Genomic DNA, 18738 nt, shown 5'->3' with positions numbered 1-18738 from the left:
ATCAAATTTATTGTTGAGAATCTATCAAATTATTTATTAATAAATCACATTAAATTTAAAATTTTCATTTTTAACTATGTGAGATGGAAATATATATGTAAAGAACGATTAATCTATTGATAATTTAAAATATTACCTTGATAACGGATATAAATATATTCAGATGTAAATTAAAAAACACATATATATATATATACTGACTATTTGATTCGAAAATAAAAAATTTACCATAAAATAATATATTCTCATTTCAAAAAGAGATTTGATATTATAATGAAAAAATTAGAATCTTATTGTTTGAATTAATAATCGTTTATACCAAAAAAAAAATAATAGTCCATAAAGTAATCTCACATGTATTATAAATTTGGAAGAAAAAAAATTAATGGTTTATTACTTAACTAAACCGCAGGTATGAATCCTTAGTATATCATATCTCATGCGCACTGGTTCATGAGAAAAAAGTTCTTCTTGCTTCTTAAGTGTAGTGTGTTATGTAAAGATTAAGCCTTGTTACCTATGTTTTTAGTTTAAGAGTTCGGCTCTTTATCATGTTTAAATTATCTACTTAGTAATTTTCTTCACTTGGATTCGTTTTGATGTTTTTTTTGTTCGCCAGCTTAGTTTCTCTCATTTGGACTTTAAACTTCGGAGATATCTTTATTTTGCATTGGCTTAAATTGTGTTTACAATGTATACTTCAAAGTTTAATCAATACTATCAGGACAAAAAATAATACTTAACTTAATTTGTTTTTTCAAAAGAAATAAAGAAAAATTTTGTCTATTTTTTTTTTTTGTTGTATAATAAGATTATAAAGGTTTGTTGGCATATAAAAAGCACATATATATATAGTTTTGTTTTGAAAAAAAAAAAAAAACAGTCGATTAAACCTGTCAGAAATGAACTAGGATGGCTCCTTCCAAGGAATTTGTTCTCTATCTTTAACTTGGATCTTAATCAGGTTAGGTAACCCATTCCTTTATTCTTCTTATAAGAAATTTCCGGATATCACTAAATTAAACATTTCGTAACACACATTTGGCTTGGACCTAGACTACCTAAAGGGTAAAGGCTAAGCTATAAATAAATGTATCTCTCACAACATGCATCCGCATTCGTCTCGTATCGGCTGCGCTTAAGTACACACTGTAGTAGTAAACCAATCAAATTAAAGAAATGAATCACACAATTAAATTTAATTAATTAATTAAAAATGATTTATTACGAATTTCCATGCGTCGTCTCACCACAACACACAAATCCTCAAAAAATCGACACCTTCCAATTCCGTAGCTACAGATTCTTCTCTCTCTCTCCCTCTCTCTCGTTTACTCTATCTCTAGTTCGTCTCTTTGGCTCCGATTGGCTGATTCTTCTATGATGTCCGCTTCTTACCCAAGCACCGACTGGTTCCCTCCTGCTCGTAAGCCTCTTTGATTCTCTCCTTTTAGCATAAATGTTGTAACTTTTTGGTTTTATCCTCGTGGGTTTTATCGCTTCGTTACTCTAAATGAAGAAATCACGACTTTTGTTGATGAAATTTCGTAAAGTCTTTGCCCTTTTTGGGAGATTCTCTCACTTACTAGGCTTTTGGCTTTTGATGCATAGCTTTTGCTTGATGGTGCTGCTTGTGTCTATCTGCTCTGTTTTCAATCTTTGTTTTAGGTTCAGGTAAGGGCTTAAACATGTTGGAGAGGTTAAACACTGACCAGAGTGTATTCCAAGATCAGGTGACTCTGATTAAATGGCTTTCGCTTTGTTTTTTGTCTTGTAAATTGTAATAATGTAAGCTGGTAGCACCAAATTGATATTGTGTTTATGATTTTACAGGATACGATTAGCACTCGCCCTTTCTGTGGTAATGCTTTTTCTGCAAGTGCAAGTTCCTTTGGGTTTGACACTGACTCTTTTCACATTGGAGGTTAGGGACCTGTCTGATACTCTTTTTTTTTTATCAGCTCTCTAATATTTTAGCTGTAGTTTAGTCGTTACTACTTATGTTCCTTCTGGTTGTGAAACTTCGTTTTGGTGCAACGTGATTTTGGTTTTTACATATGTTTATCATGTTCTTCAACCATATTGTTTCACCAGAGAGCTGCTTAATCTTTTTTATACAGAAGTCCACCTACTTATGCTGGCTATTCCATTTCGTTATCTTTGTTTTGTTATACGATTCTTCTATGTGCAATAGGGGAAAACATTGTCACATGCCCATGAAAACTCTTCACCACTTGTTTATTTCTGCTTCCTTCCCCATGTGACCAAGAATTGTGGATTTTATTGCATCTTAGCTGTTATTGTAGTACTATTTTTGAGATATCTTTGTTGCTCATTAATGCCGTCATTTCTATGAAAATGCAGCTGATAATCCAAGGTCGTACCATTTACATACTGATGTTCCAAGCTTTGAAAATGTTTCTCCTGTGCGTAAATCACTTAATCTATGCTTTTCCATTCTACTTGATTTCTGATTTCTGATGTTGTTGATGTGTTCATTTACCTCCTGTTTCTTATTCAATTGTTATAGGGAATGGTAAATGAAATGTTTTACCATGGTAATGGTGTACCATCAGATTTTCAGAGGTCTTCTCATTCTGCTACCAGAAGAAATCAATCATCACTGCAGCGTTATGGTGACCTCTACTCTGATGATTCAAGACATTTCATTCCTTTTGACTCATCAAATCACCAGTATCCAGTCCCAGAACATATTCGTAGTTCTCCGGAGTTTCACATGTTTAAGGCGAATTCTAGACATTTTGATAGGCATGCGAATGAAAGTAACAGTAGTGAGACTGATTATATGATGCGCTCTAGGGGAAATTTCGGCTTAAGAAACAATAGATTTGGAGAACCTAGGGGTCTCGATCTCAACCCCTTCAGTGGAGAAAATATGTTTCTTCCAATGGCATCTACCAGAACATGTATGAAGCACCATGGTTCAGTGGACTTATCTGCAAATGATTTCGATATGGTTAGTTACTCTAATCACGACCTCTACAACTCAAGGGATTTTTCCTTGCATTCTTTTCACAGCTCTAGTAATTAAGCTTCTTGGAACCTATAGACCTTTAAAGCTTTTGTTGTTCCCATTTTCCTGATTCTTGGCATATGTCTGACCTCTTTTAACGGAAAAATCCTAGCAATAGATCTAATTGATGAAATGTACGCAGGGTCCACCGCATGGAGTTATGCATGATGCTTTTGAATCTGCTGCAAGCTTAAGTTACAGAGAGCAAACTTATACTCAATGCAAAAGAAGCCCTTTCTCTGCTTCTTCTTCTAGCCCAACTTGGGAGTTTGATTATAACTTGCCATCTCTTTATGAAGCAAGAAGTGGAAGCTACAGTGACTCCCACTTCCCTGCCATGCTTGATATGCCTACCGAGAGAAACAGAGGTCTGAGGGCATCCAGGCTAAATGGTAAAAGTGATACCACTTATGGTCGAGTTGAAAGTTTTTGTCAACAAGATCTGCTCTCCCAGTTCAGGGACGCAAAGTTCTTTGTTATTAAGTCATATAGTGAGGATAATGTCCACAAGAGCATAAAGTATTCTGTTTGGGCAAGCACCAAAAATGGAAACAAAAAGTTGGATGCTGCCTATCGTGAAGCAAAGACAAAAGATGTGCCATGCCCAGTCTTTCTTTTGTTTTCGGTAAATCGCTTATTTTTCTTCATTACAAGTCAAAACTTGTTGGAAGCTGTGAATGTTGAGACAGAGAATTTTCTTGGGAGATATTTACACTTGCTTGTTTATTCAACACTGACATTGCATTGTGACATCTCATGCTATATCTGTGTATCTATACTTCAAACCACTGAGATGTTACTGTTAATGTTCTATTTTTGTCACTTTGGTTTTGATCTGAAACTCCTAATAGAAGAAGGGGATAAAAACTTAATTTCAGGTGAATGCCAGTGCACAGTTTTGTGGAGTGGCTGAGATGGTTGGACCGGTTGACTTCAACACAAGTGTGGAGTACTGGCAACAGGATAGATGGTCAGGACACTTCCCAGTCAGATGGCTTATCGTCAAAGATGTTCCCAACAGTCTCTTTCGCCACATCATAATTGAAAACAATGACAATAAGCCAGTCACTAACAGTAGAGACACCCAAGAGGTAAACTAAATTCCTCTCGCCTACTGCATTCTTTTCTTATGGCTCCGTTTAATGGTGTAATTATGCAAACTGATTTGACAATTGTGAATCGTATTTTCATTCCCAAAGTGAATTCATAATGAAACTTTGCTGTTACTGCACATTAAGATTGATGCTTCTTTTGAAACTTGTACCATATCATATACTCATATAGGAGAGCAGTTATATCTCCACTCTATGTGGATCCATCCAGAATGGAACATGTCTTCTTTAAAATCTAAGACGCTGTTGTTAAATATCTAAGGTAGTAAAATTTGTGTATTTTTCGAGGAATCAAACTTAAGGTCTTATCATGAACATAGTTTTCAACTTTTAAGTTACTGTCAGTACATTTGGCCAGACATTCAAATGATAAGATGTGAAGTAGTATTTGTTTTTTGTACCTGTTAGGTGGGAGTGGAACAAGGTATAGAGATGTTAAACATTTTCAAGAGCTGTGAGATGCATTCTTCGATCCTCGATGACTTTAGCTTCTACGAAGAGCGACAGAGAGCGATTCAAGACAGAAAAGCCATGCAACGTGCTGTTCTTGAATCGCTTGCGCTTTCTGCAACCTCTGGTCCAACATATTCCACAAATTCTCTCCACGACGAATTTGTAAGGAAAATGTCTTTGAGGTTTGCAGAGGCTTTGGCCTTACAAAACAAACCCAAATAGTTGAAACTCTCTCTTCTCTTTTAGGATTTGGATTGTCTGAGGTTTAAATATGGTTTAAATATACTCTTGATTTTGTACATTTGATCACGGACGTAAGGAGCATAGGTTGTAAGATAAATTGAAGGTTCTAACAATTGGCTTGTCTTGCTAAACTTTCTGAAAGTTTAGATTTTGTCACCAAAAATGTGATTGACTAGTATCTTATATGAATAATGCAATTGATAAATAAACGTAATAATAGATTAAGCTGATCAAGTTTGTTGAATAATCACAAAACAAGCTAACTTCTGTAGTCGATTTCAGTTTTATTATCCAAAAAATGAAAAATGTTAAAACTAGTGAGCGGCCTAGGCGTAATAGGTAACACTAGCTAGCACATGATAGCTCCTGTTTGAACGTTGGACAAATTTAATTGCGTGGGGAAAGAGATCAAATTTAAGTGGGAAGTTGACTCAAGGCAACAAATGTCCGAACAAAGAAATAACACACTTGAAAGATAGTTTTGAAATTTTGAAACAAAGTGGCAAAAACAAAGGCACCAACCAACCACATTATAAAGAAAACATTATTACATCCCTAATGTCACATGTCTAGGCAAGGTCGAGACGAAGGAGACGGTGATCAAAGTGATGGCTAGTGCCAAGACGGCATGACCATCCCTTGTGGAAGATGATCCTCCCTTATCCGTGGACGTGGCTGGAGTTGCTGGAGATTTACCCCCTGGCGCCACTGGTGCTGTTGATGATGTGGCATTGTTTGCGAATGCGGCTGCTTCTGGCGAGCTCGGCGAAATCCCTAGGAGCTCTGTTCATTTGTCCAACATTTTAAGATTAGACTCACTTAACAATGTATATTAAACATGACTTCAATTTTTCTTACTAGCTTTTTTATTTACTTCTTCAAATTAGAAGTGGGGAAAGTTAGGCTATATCTATAAATGTGCTACGAATTAAATGAGATTCTCTATACAGTAAGTAATAGTGGCAACCCGAGGCACCTGTCGCATTAAAGTGTATGAGCGGATTATATGGTTATTGGTTTGTTATTAATGGGTTCTCGTTCATATTAAGTGTCATTTTAGGCTGAAAATTTTGTTACAAAATAAGTGTCATTTTGTATTTCCAAGGTAGATGTTTAGTAAATTTTCAAATTTTATCCCTATCAATTTAATGTACTGACCAATTGAAAAAATATATAATATATTAATAAGGGTTAAAATAGAAAATTTAATGATTTTCTTAATCTGTGTGAAAAATCTTAAAATAACACTTAATATGAAACAGATGGAGTAATAAACTTACGAAAATAAATTTTTCTATAGGTAAGGACAAATCAAAGTAAATTACTAATTTGAAAAACTCATTAACAAAAAAAAAATCAAATCACCTTGGAATACTAAAACTTATGAACTCACGCACTCATGGTCATGGTTGTTTTATTTCATTCTGTAATCATCAGACCTTAGAATCTCTATTTCTCTAAGTATAGCTTCAAAATCAGGCAAGCTAATTTGCATGTCCCGGTTTGATCCGCATTTAAATGGATGAAAGATAGCAATAACAGATTGAGATATGAAAACACGATATGAACTAGCTAGCTAGTAGAAAATGAATTAAAGGAGGAGACGTACTTGGACAGTTGGCGATGCTAGCGTTGTGGAGCTGACAAGAAGTTGGAAGCTGAATGAGTTTGTCTTCTTGAACACCAAGATCCTTCAAGGCTTGTCCTCCTGTCTTCGCTTGCTGCATCACGTAACACAAACACTTTGGATCTCTTTCTTTGATATCTTCCACAGCGTCACAACACTTCTTAGATGGAGTCGTTGCCTTCCCGGTCGCAAAGTCCAAGCACAAAGTCACCTTCGTAAAGTCCTGGCTGCATTCGTCAGCTAAAGCTCCACCCGCTGGAGCCGCCGGTGCAGCCGCGGAGATGGAAGCAACGACCGTCATGGTGACTAGGAAGAGGTTGAGATGAAGACCTTTCATTATCATTTTTTACTTTCTGGTGCTTTACTGTTTTGCTTGTTGGGGTTTCTATCTCTCTATGTATTTAAAAGCAAACCGACTTTGAGGTGTGTGTTGTGTGTATTAAATGCCATTGTGGTGTGTAGTTGGGAGCTTAGACACCTATACATATTATTAACTTCAACGACGCTGATATAAGTATGTTGACCTTACTTTAGTTTGCGTGTGATATTATTATTGACGCGAGAGTGTGGAATAACGAATCAATTATTATCAATGGAAAATGAAAATGCTGCATATTTTAGAGGTTTCTTTACACACAGTGATTTTGCCTGTAACTTAAATAAATAATTAATACTTATAATAACGTGTTAGTAATAGTATTAAATTTTAATACATGCACAATATGTCAATATCTGTTGAAAATATTTTAAGATCGTTCTGAAAGGAAACATGTGGGACAATGTAAAAAACAGATACATTTCACATACTTTTGCAATTTTGTGATCAACATGTTGCAATTAAATTGTCACCATGTATATGCATGGTTATGTAAAACTGCATTTAGAATTATCTATGAATAAAGAATAGTTTGCATAAATCATTTTGTTTTTCATATGGCTAATTTTACAATTAATGGATTGATAGCCTAATTAGCTAATTTGTGGGTCATTAATAAAGTTATCGGATGATGAGTTCCAGAAAAAACTAATTAAACCATAAGTCATCCAAATTTAATCAAATCCAAGTAACAATGCAAATAACAACAACAACAAAAAGCGATGATAACATAAATTGAATATTATACTACGGAAACCTCAAGTTATAAAGGAGCTTAAAGTTCTGTATTGAGCAGAAATAGATGATAAATGCAAAAGAAATAAGTTGATAGAGCAATTAATGAGAAGGGATAATGCAGAAGGAGAATTCAGTAACGTAGTAGGTAGAGCCGATCGACATATGTTTCTCCCCATTTATATTGCATCTTTCCTTATTGCATTTCATCGGGTCCTCCTCCTTAAGTTAGGTTCATTTCTAGCTAGTTTAGAGTTTTTGTAGTTAATATATATATATATATATATATATTTGTATTTAAAGTTTAAATTATAATCATAGAGGGGAATGCAAATATGAACATATAAAGCTAAAGTATTCTTTAGCAAAAGAACCAAAAAAAAAAACAACGTGGCCGAGATGAGTGCAAGGGATAGCACAACTTAGAAAAATTTGTTGAATAGTGATAAATGCTTCCATACTATAGAGCAATTGCTACGACGCGTTTAGGAATTAGTGATTTAGGTAAGAGCAATAGAACGTAGTCTTACTATTTATGTCGCTTTCATTCATAAGTTTTAATGACAGAAACCTGCCCAGCTGCTTCGTGCATGTTCTTGCGTTGCTGAATTGGTTACACAAGAAATATAATTGAGTTATGGAGTATAATTCATAGAATAATGAATGGGCTATATATATGTAGCCTATGTTCACTCCCTCTTCATTTCACTGTATCAATTACTACTACTATATGCATTATTATGCATGTGACTTTTGTTGGGTCCATTATATTATCAATCAATCTCTCTCTTATTGGGACGCTAAATTCGTAAATCATGAAATGACTTCTGGAAGTTAACAGTCGCTACTCGTAATTTACAATTATAGCTATGCGATATATATATATATATATATATATATATATAGAAAACTTTTATAATCCAAGGAAGACTTGAGGGAATCTTGGTTGAATTTGAGGAATTTTTACAAAAAACAAAAAAAAAAAATATATATATATATATATCAGCTGAATGGAATAAACATATCTTAAAAGTATAAACATGTTAGTTGAATTGATAATTTAAGAATAATCAATATCTAATAATTTTAATTTATCCAGAATTTTTTATTGATATATAGACATGTTATCTTTTGACAAAAAAAAAATAAAAATAAAAAATAAAACAGAAAGAAAAGACATGTTTTCTAATGATTTCGGTAAATTCCGTTGTTACAATTTGTCACGATTATTTGGTTATGGGCCAAAATTTTGTAATGGGCTCTACGGTTTCACATTCAAGAAACCAAAATTGTGTAAAACATTATCAATAATTCAATATGACAACTTTAGGCATATAACAACAAATAGTGTTTCGACAATTAAATATAGCAAATTAAAACCACAAACCTTGTCGGTGCTAAAGTTTCTGATCCTATTTAAATATGGCATATGATATGTTTTTACTAATTTCGATAAAAGCTAAATTATCTTTTAAACATTTTAACATCTGCGAACCGGATTCTATGATTTTGAAAGGAGTGTCGATCGACATCCTAGTGGCATCGATCGACACCACTAATTTCTGGATTCGGCCGGTTTGATTAATTGCCGAATCGGTTCGGTTTAGTTCAATTAAAACCCTAATCGTGTTGTTAAGTGTTTTAGACGAACTGAGGGTTTCAGAAAAGTCTTTTTTGGTCGCCGTTGTGTGAGAAAAAAACAGAGAAAAGAAAGAAAACGTTTCTGTGACTTTCTGGGTTTGTTCTTGGAGTTTTTGGAGAGATCTGAGGCTGTAGGAGGGTTAGCTGTTGCTGGAAACGAAGGGGGAGCTTCTGGAGGTGTTGTTTTGCACGTTTCTCAATCCAATCTTCCTGTTCTTGAGGTGAGTGCTTGACCATGGTTGATCTAAGCATGAGATCTCTCTTGTTTGTGTGTTTTCTTTGCTGTTTGTGTTGTTTTGTTGCTTGGGTTCGTTGCTTTTGATTCCCAGTGATTTTCTGAGGTAATTGGGTGAATTTGAGACGGATTCGAGATGATTGGGAAGGAGAGTTCGATGTTCGGTTTCGCGCAGATCGTGTCTGCAGAGGAGGCATCGATCGACACTAGGAAGCATCGGTCGACACCATTTGGAGTGGCATCGGTCGACACTGTTTAGCATCGGTCGACACCATTGTTTGTAGCATCGGTCGACACTGTTTAGCATCGGTCGACACCATTGTTTGTAGCATCGATCGACACCGTGAGGCATCGGTCGACACTGGTCTCAGTCGAGACTTGATTTCCTGGTTTGATGTATTGTTGTGTGTTGTTTGTTTTGCTTAAACTTGAGGGTCTCATATGCTTGTGTGTATAACCCAGTATATGGGAGGACGGCCTCACTAAGTATTTATGATAATACTTACGCATCTCAATTGTTGTTTGTGGTGTGCAGGTATGTGACGTGGAATCATGGCGATGAGGAGGAGGATGAACTAGGGTCTCGTTTGTATGTTATTGGTCTTTGTTATATTGTTTAGGATGGAACCTTGGATAGAGATATGTTAGGTTGCTGGATAGAATGGATAGAAATGTTATTGTATTGGTTTTGTATTATTGATATGTTTCCGCTGTGCATGTAATTGGATGTTGGTTTATTATTGGTTGGTTACTGTGTGTGGGTTGGTTTGTTTAATTAAGTAGTATGGGATACTTAATTATATATTGTATTTAATTAATAAAAAGAAAAAAAAAAGGTCGGGTTGTTTCAAACATTAACCAACTTATAAATACCCTATAAAATTTTAAAATTTATTTAGAAAGTTTAATTTGCCTATTTGTTCAAAAACAAAAATTTATGAGAAAAATAAAATTGTTTACTACATATTTACTATTTACTCTTTCCTAAATTCCACCTTAACGCATTTCGTATTATATGGTAATCCAATATCCTTGACTTTTCCTTTTCGAACCTTGAGATTTTCTTCTCACTCTAATCAACTTTTACTCAGTAAACTTTTTCAATAGACTCTTAAATTTTACCCATTAAAGTTTTGAGAATTGAACCAAAAAAAACCTATTATAGAATTTGCCAAAAAAATATGAATTTCTTATCTACCCAAATAAATACTCAACTTTTGTTGACTTTCAAATATAATGACAAACTTTTTATTGACTTGCCAAATCAAAACGCCGTTTATAAAGTTAATAGAAAACTTAAATGTAGCAGTTGTGCGCGTGTTCTTAGTTTTACCGAGTTATAGTACTTAGTTTTATCTTCTCTTACTAGTTTTACTTCCGTTTACCTAGTTTTACCTTGTTTTACTTCCTCTACCTAGTTATATTTCCGTTATACTAGTTTTACTAATTCCACCTAGTTTTACTAGTTTCACCTAGTTCCACTGCATTTGATTTAGTAGATGAGATATTACAAACGATAGTTTTACTAGTTTCACCTAGTTTTACAAAAGATAGAATCATGGAAAATAATCCAAGCAATTTCTCACAAGACTGATAGTTGTACCTTATTTTATCTAGTTTTACTTCAGTTCTACCTTTTCTTACTAGTTTTACTTTCGTTATACTAGTTTTACCTAGTTTTACTTTCGTTCTACTAGCTTTACCTAGTTTTACTTCCGTTCTACTAGCTTTACTAATTCCACATTCCCTTACTAGTTTTACTTCAGTTTTACCTAGTTTTACTTCAGTTTACCTAATTTTACCTAATTTTACTTCCATTTTACTAGTTTTACTAATTCCACCTAGTTTTATTACATTTAATTTAGTGCCACAAATTTTACTTAAATCCCAAAACAACAACTTAATTCCAAAGCATTGCTGTCATTTTCTCAACTGTAGATAAGATATTCACAAACAATAGAATCATGGAAAACAATCTAAGCAATTTGTCACGAGACTAATATTTGTACCTAGTTTTACTTTAGTTCTATCAGTTTTACCAAGTTTTACTTAGTTTTACTTAATTCTACCTTCTCTTAATAGTTTTACTTCCGTTTACCTAGTTTTACCTTGTTTTACTTCCTCTACCTAGTTATATTTCTGTTATACTAGTTTTACTAATTACACCTAGTTTTATTAATTAGTTTTACCTAGTTCCACTGCATTTGATATAGTAGATGGGATATTACAAACGATATTTTTACTAGTTTCACCTAGTTTTACAAAAGATAGAATCATGGAAAATAATCCAAGAAATTTCTCACAAGACTAATAGTTGTACCTTGTTTTATCTAGTTTTACTTCAGTTCTATCTTTCCTTACTAGTTTTACTTCAGTTCTACTAGTTTTACATAGTTTTACTTCCGTTCTACTAGATTTATGTAATTTTCCTTCCGTTTTACTAGTTTTACTGATTCCACCTAGTTTATTACATTTAATTTAGTGCTACGAATTTTACTTAAATCACAAAGCATTGCTGTCGTTTTCTCAACTGTAGATGAGATATTAATAAACAATAGAATCACGAAAAATAATCCAAGCAAATTGTCACGAGACTAATATTAGTACCTAATTTTACTTTAGTTCTATCAGTTTTACCAAGTTTTACGTAGTTTTACTTAGTTTTTACTTAATTCTACCTTCTCTTACTAGTTTTACTTCTGTATACCTAGTTTTACCTTGTTTTACTTCCTCTACCTAGTTATATTTCCGTTTTACTAATTTTACTAATTCCACCTAGTTTTAATAGTTTCATCTAGTTCCACTGCATTTGATATAGTAGATAAGGTATTACAAACGATAGTTTTACTTGTAGATGGGATTTAAGTAAAATTCATAGCACTAAATTAAATGTAATAAAACTAGGTGGAATCAGTAAAATTAGTAAAACGGAAGGAAAACTACATAAATCTAGTAGAACGGAAGTAAAACTATGTAAAACTAGTATAACTGAAGTAAAACTAGTAAGGGAAGAGAGAACTGAAGTAAAACTAGATAAAACAAGGTACAACTATTAGTCTTGTGAGAAATTTCTCGGATTATTTTCCATGATTCTATCTTTTGTAAAACTAGGTGAAACTAGTAAGAATATCGTTTGTAATATCTCATCTACTATATCAAATGCAGTGGAACTAGGTGAAACTAATAAAACTAGGTGAAACTAGTAAAACTAGTAAAACATAAATATAACTAGGTAAATGAAGTAAAACAAGTTAAAACTAGGTAAACGGAAGTAAAACTAGTAAGAGAAGGAAGAATTAAGTAAAACTAAGTAAAACTCGGTAAAACTGATAGAACTAAAGTAAAACTATGTACAAATATAAGTCTTGTGACAAATTGCTTGGATTGTTTTCCATGATTCTATTGTTTGTTAATATCTCATCTACAGTTGAGAAAACCACAACAATGCATTGGAATTAAGTTGCTGTTTTGGGACTTAAGTAAAATTCGTAGCACTAAATTAATTGTAATAAAACTAGGTGAAATTAATAAAACTAGTAAAATGGAAATAAAACTAGGTAAAATTAGGTAAATTGAAGTAAAACTAGGTAAAACTAGGTAAACTGAAGTAAAACTAGTAAGGGAAGGTGGAATTAGTAAAGATAGTAGAACAACAGTAAAACTAGGTAAAGCTAGTAGAATGGAAGTAAAACTATGTAAAACTAGTATAACGAAAGTAAAACTAGTAAGAAAAAGTAGAACTGAAGTAAAACTAGATAAAACAAGGTACAACTATCAGTCTTGTGAGAAATTGCTTGGATTATTTTCCATGATTCTATCTTTTGTAAAACTAGTAAAACTATCGTTTGCAATATCACATTTACTAAATCAAATGCAGTACAACTAGGTGAAACTAGTAAAACTAGTAAAACGGAAATATAACTAGGTAAAGGAAGTAAAACAAGGTAAAACATGGTAATACTAGTAAGAGAAGATAAAACTAAGTATAACTCGGTAAAACTGGTAGAACTGGAGTAAAACTAGGTACAACTATTAGTCTCGTGACAAATTGCTTGGATTATTTCCATGATTCTATTGTTTGTTAATATCTCATCCACAGTTGAGAAAACTACAACAATGCTTTTGAATTAAATTGATGTTTTATGATTTAAGTATAATTCGTAGCACTAAATTAAATGTAGTAAAACTAGGTGAAATTAGTTAACTAGGTGGAATTAGTAAAATGGAAGGAAAACTACATAAAGCTAGTAGAACGGAAGTAAAACTATGTAAAACTAGTAAGGGAAGGTAGAACTGAAGTAAAACTAGATAAAACAAGGTACAATTGACAGTCTTGTGAGAAATTGCTCAGATTATTTTCTATGATTCTGTCTTTTGTAAAACTAGGTGAAACTAGTAAAACTAGGTGGAATTAGTAAAACTAGTAAAAGAGAAGTAAAACGAGGTAAAATTAGGTAAACTGAAGTAAAACTAGGTAAAACTAGGTAAACTGAAGTAAAACTTGTAAGGGAAGGTGGAATTAGTAAAGCTAGTAGAACGGAAGTAAAACTAGGTAAAGCTAGTAGAACGAAAGTAAAACTAGGTAAAACTAGTATAACGAAAGTAAAACTAGTAATAAAAGGTAGAACTGAAGTAAAACTAGATAAACAAGGTACAACTATCAGTCTTGTGAGAAAATGCTCGGATTATTTTCCATGATTCTATCTTTTGTAAAACTATCGTTTGCAATATCTCATCTACTAAATAAAATGCAGTAGAACTAGGTAAAACGGAAATATAACTAGGTAAAGGAAGTAAAACAAGGTAATACTAGTAAGAGAAGATAAAACTAAGTATAACACGGTAAAACTGGTAGAACTAAAGTAAAACTAGGTACAACTATTAGTCTCGTGAAAAATTACTTGGATTATTTTCCATGATTCTATTTTTTGTTAGTATCTCATCCACAGTTGGGAAAACTACAACAATGCTTTGGAATTAAACTGTTGTTTTATCAAATGCAGTGGAACTAGGTGAAACTAATCAAACTAGGTGGATTTAGTAAAACTAGTAAAATGGAAATATAACTAGGTAGAGAAGTAAAACAAGATAAAACTAGGTAAACGAAAGTAAAACTAGGTAAAACTAATATAACAAAAGTAAAATTAGTAAGAAAAGGTAGAACTGAAGTAAAACTAGATAAAACAAGGTACAACTATCATTCTTGTGAGAAATTTGCTAGGATTATTTTTCATAATTCTATCTTTTGTAAAACTAGTAAAACAATTGTTTGCAATATCTCATCTACTAAATCAAATGCAGTAAACTAGGTGAAACTAGTAAAACGGAAATATAACTAGGTAAATGAAGTAAAACAAGATAATACTAGTAAGACAAGATAAAACTAAATATAACTCGGTAAAACTGGTAGAACTGGAGTAAAACTAGGTACAACTATCAGTCTCGTGACAAATTGCTTGGATTATTTTCCATGATTCTATTGTTTGTTAATATCTCATCCACAGTTGAGAAAACTACAACAATGCTTTTGAAATAAACTGATGTTTTATCAAATGCAGTGGAAATAGGTGAAACTAATAAACTAGGTGGAATTAGTAAAACTAGTAAAACGGAAATATAACTAGGTAGAGGAAGTAAAACAAGGTAAAACTAGGTAAACGGAAGTAAAACTAGTAAGAGAAGGTAGAATTAAGTAAATCTAAGTAAAACTAAGTAAAACTCGGTAAAACTGATAGAACTAAAGTAAAACTAGGTACAAATATTAGTCTCGTGACAAATTGCTTGGATTATTTTCCATGATTCTATTGTTTGTTAATATCTCATCTACAGGTGAGAAAACGACATCAACGCTTTGGAATTAAATTGTTATTTTGGGATTTAAGTAAAATTCGCAGCACTAAATTAAATGTAATAAAACTAGGTGGAATTAGTAAAACTAGTAAAAAGAAAGGAAAACTACATAAAGCTAGTAGGACAGAAGTAAAACTAGATAAAACTAGGTAAGCTGAAGTAAAACTAGTAAGGGAATGTGGAATTAGTAAAGCTAGTAGAATGGAAGTAAAACTAGGTAAAGCTAGTAGAACGGAAGTAAAACTAGGTAAAACTAGTATAACAAAAGCAAAACTAGTAAGAAAAGGTAGAACTGAAGTAAAGCTAGATAAAACAAGGTACAACTATCAGTCTTGTGAGAAATTGCTCGGATTATTTTTCATGATTCTTTTTTTTGTAAAACTAGTAAAACTATTGTTCGCAATATCTCATCTACTAAATCAAATGCAGTAGAACTAGATGAAACTAGTAAAACTAGTAAAACAGAAATATAACTAGGTAAAAAAAGTAAAACAAAGTAAAACAAGATAATACTAGAAAGAGAAGATAAAACTAAGTATAACTAGGTAAAACGGATACAACTATTAGTCTCGTGACAAATTGCTTGGATTATTTTCCATGATTCTATTGTTTGTTAATATCTCATCCACAGTTGAGAAAACTACAACAATGCTTTGTAATTAAATTGTTGTTTTATGATTTAAGTAAAATTCGTAGCACTAAATTAAATGTAGTAAAACAAGGTGGAATTAGTAAAATGAAGGAAAACTACATAAAGCTAGTAGAACAGGAGTAAAACTAGGTAAAACTAGTAAGAGAAGGTAGAACTGAAGTAAAACTAGATAAAACAAGGTACAACTAACAGTCTTGTGAGAAATTGCTTGGATTAGTTTCCATGATTCTATCTTTTGTAAAACTAGGTGAAACTCGTAAAACTATCGTTTGTAATACCTCATCTACTATATCAAATGCAGTGGAACTAGATGAAACTATTAAAACTAGGTGGAATTAGTAAAACTAGTAAAACGGAAATATAACTAGGTAGAGGAAGTAAAACAAGGTAAACTAGGTAAACGAAAGTAAAACTAGTAAGAGAAGGTACAATTAAGTAAAAACTAAGTAAAACTACGTAAAACTTGGTAAAACTGATAGAACTAAAGTAAAATTAGGTACTAATATTAGTCTCGTGACAATTTACTTTGATTATTTTTCATGATTCTATTGTTTATTAATATATCATCTACAGTTGAGAAAACGACAGCAATGCTTTGGAATTAAATTGTTGTTTTGGGATTTAAGTAAAATTTGTAGCACTAAATTAAATGTAATAAAACTAGGTGGAATCAGTAAAACTAGTAAAACGGAAGAAAAACTACATAAATCTAGTAGAACGAAAGTAAAACTATGTAAAACTAGTAGAACTGAAGTAAAACTAGTAAGGGAAGATAGAACTGAAGTAAAACTAGATAAAACAAGGTACAACTATTAGTCTTGTGAGAAATTTCTCGGATTATTTTCCATGATTCTATCTTTTGTAAAACTAGGTGAAACTAGTAAAAATATCGTTTGTAATATCTCATCTACTATATCAAATGCAGTGGAACTAGGTGAAACTAATAAAACTAGGTGGAATTAGTAAAACTAGTATAACGGAAATATAACTAGGTAGAAGAAGTAAAACAAGATAAAACTAGGTAAACAGAAGCAAAACTAGTAAGAGAAGGTATAATTAAGTAAAACTAAGTAAAACTTGGTAAAACTGATAGAACTAAAGTAAAACTAGGTACAAATATTAGTCTCGTGACAAATTGCTTAGATTGTTTTCCATGATTCTATTGTTTGTGAATATCTTATCTACAGTTGAGAAAACGACAGTAATGCTTTGGAATTAAGTTGTTGTTTTGGGATTTAAGTAAAATTTGTAACATTAAATTAAATGTAATAAAACTAGGTGGAATTAGTAAAACTAGTAAAATAGAAGTAAAATTAGGTAAAATTAGGTAAACTGAAGTAAAACTAGGTAAAACTAGGTAAACTGAAGTAAAACTAGTAAGGGAATGTGGAATTAGTAAAGCTAGTAGAACGGAAGTAAAACTAGGTAAAACTAGTAGAACGAAAGTAAAACTAGTATAACGAAAGTAAAACTAGTAAGAAAAGGTGAAACTGAAGTAAAACTAGATAAAACAAAGTACAACTATCAGTTTTGTGAGAAATTGCTCGGATTATTTTCCATGATTCTATCTTTTGTAAAACTAGGTGAAACTAGTAAAACTATCATTTGTAATATCTCATCTACTAAATCAAATGCAGTGGAACTAGATGAAACTAATAAAACTAGGTGGAATTAGTAAAACTAGTAAAACGGAAATATAACTAGGTAGAGGAAGTAAAACAAGGTAAAATTAGGTAAACGGAAGTAAAACTAGTAAGAGAAGATAAAACTAAGTACTATAACTCGGTAAAACTAAGAACCCGCGCACGACTGCTACGTTTAAGTTTTCTATTAACTTTATAAATGGCGTGTTGATTTGGTAAGTCAATGAAAAGTTTGTTATTATATTTGAAAGTCAACAAAAGTTGAGTATTTATTTGGCTAGATAAGAAATTCATATATTTTTGGCAAATTCTGTAATAGGTTTTTTTGGCTCAATTCTCAAAACTTTAATAAGTAAAATTTAATAGTCTATTGGAAAAGTTTACTGAGTAAAAGTTGGTTAGAGTGAGAAGAAAATCTCAAGGTTCGAAAAGAAAAGTCAAGGATATTAGATTACCATATAATACGAAAAGCGCTAAGGTGGAATTTAAGAAACAATAAATAGTAAATATGTAGTAAACAATTTATTTTTTCTCATAAATTTTTGTTCATTAACAAATAGGTAAATAAAACTTTCTAAATAAATTTCAAAATTTTATAGGGTATTTATAAGTTGGTTAATGTTTAAAAGATAATTTAGTTTTTATCAAAATTAGTAAAAACATATCATAGTCTTTTCTATATATACATGCCGTGTCGTAAAGCCCTAAGTGGACCCTTGCATGATCCTATAATCCAAATACTATTCCCCATTAACATAAACCTCGTCTCATAAAGCAAACTCTATTAGACTATTACCCTTGATCTTCGTTTATTTAGCCCATTCAAAAGCTGTCGATCCCTACGTCCTAGTTTTTTCGCCTATACATTTGTTCCCGAATCTTCGTTTTTTGTGCTCTCTTTGATCAATCCACACATCAAACCGCAACTCGTCTCGAGAGTAAAAAAAATATTTTTCTACAGTGATATTTTGGATCCAATCATCATCACACTATCACAGAAACCCTGTGAATATAGCTTTGTTTTTCTCACATACAATAGCTCAAACCACATTTGCGAATTTCTTTATCAACAAGACAACAACCAGTACACATTCAATAAATATTCAAAAAATTGTTTAAGTTCTTGGACTACAAACA

The 18738-nt window shown here is 32.2% G+C and overlaps 2 protein-coding genes across 2 annotated transcripts; one reads left to right on the top strand and one right to left on the bottom strand.

Moving 5' to 3' along the window:
- The first annotated feature begins 1116 nt into the window (after window positions 1–1116).
- LOC104757129 (uncharacterized) lies at window positions 1117–5005 on the top strand. Its single transcript, XM_010479845.3, has 8 exons — window positions 1117–1426; window positions 1669–1733; window positions 1834–1924; window positions 2365–2426; window positions 2531–2977; window positions 3177–3659; window positions 3913–4125; window positions 4555–5005. The coding sequence occupies exons 1-8, from the start codon at window positions 1381–1383 to the stop codon at window positions 4819–4821; spliced, it is 1674 nt and encodes a 557-aa protein (XP_010478147.1). The 5' UTR covers window positions 1117–1380; the 3' UTR covers window positions 4822–5005.
- Window positions 5006–5233: 228 nt separating this feature from the next.
- Window positions 5234–7060, bottom strand: LOC104757130 (non-specific lipid transfer protein GPI-anchored 1). Its single transcript, XM_010479846.3, has 2 exons — window positions 6452–7060; window positions 5234–5625 (listed from the first exon to the last, which is right to left on the bottom strand). Exons 1-2 carry the CDS (start codon window positions 6810–6812, stop codon window positions 5390–5392), a joined length of 597 nt encoding a protein of 198 aa, XP_010478148.1. The 5' UTR covers window positions 6813–7060; the 3' UTR covers window positions 5234–5389.
- Between the last annotated feature and the right edge of the window lie 11678 nt (window positions 7061–18738).

The sequence above is a fragment of the Camelina sativa genome, chromosome 17 (assembly GCF_030686135.1).
Source record: "Camelina sativa cultivar CO46 ecotype springtype chromosome 17, ASM3068613v1".
Taxonomy (NCBI): domain Eukaryota; kingdom Viridiplantae; phylum Streptophyta; class Magnoliopsida; order Brassicales; family Brassicaceae; genus Camelina; species Camelina sativa.
Note: the sequence above shows the minus strand (reverse complement) of the source record. Positions and strands in the feature narration are given on the sequence as shown.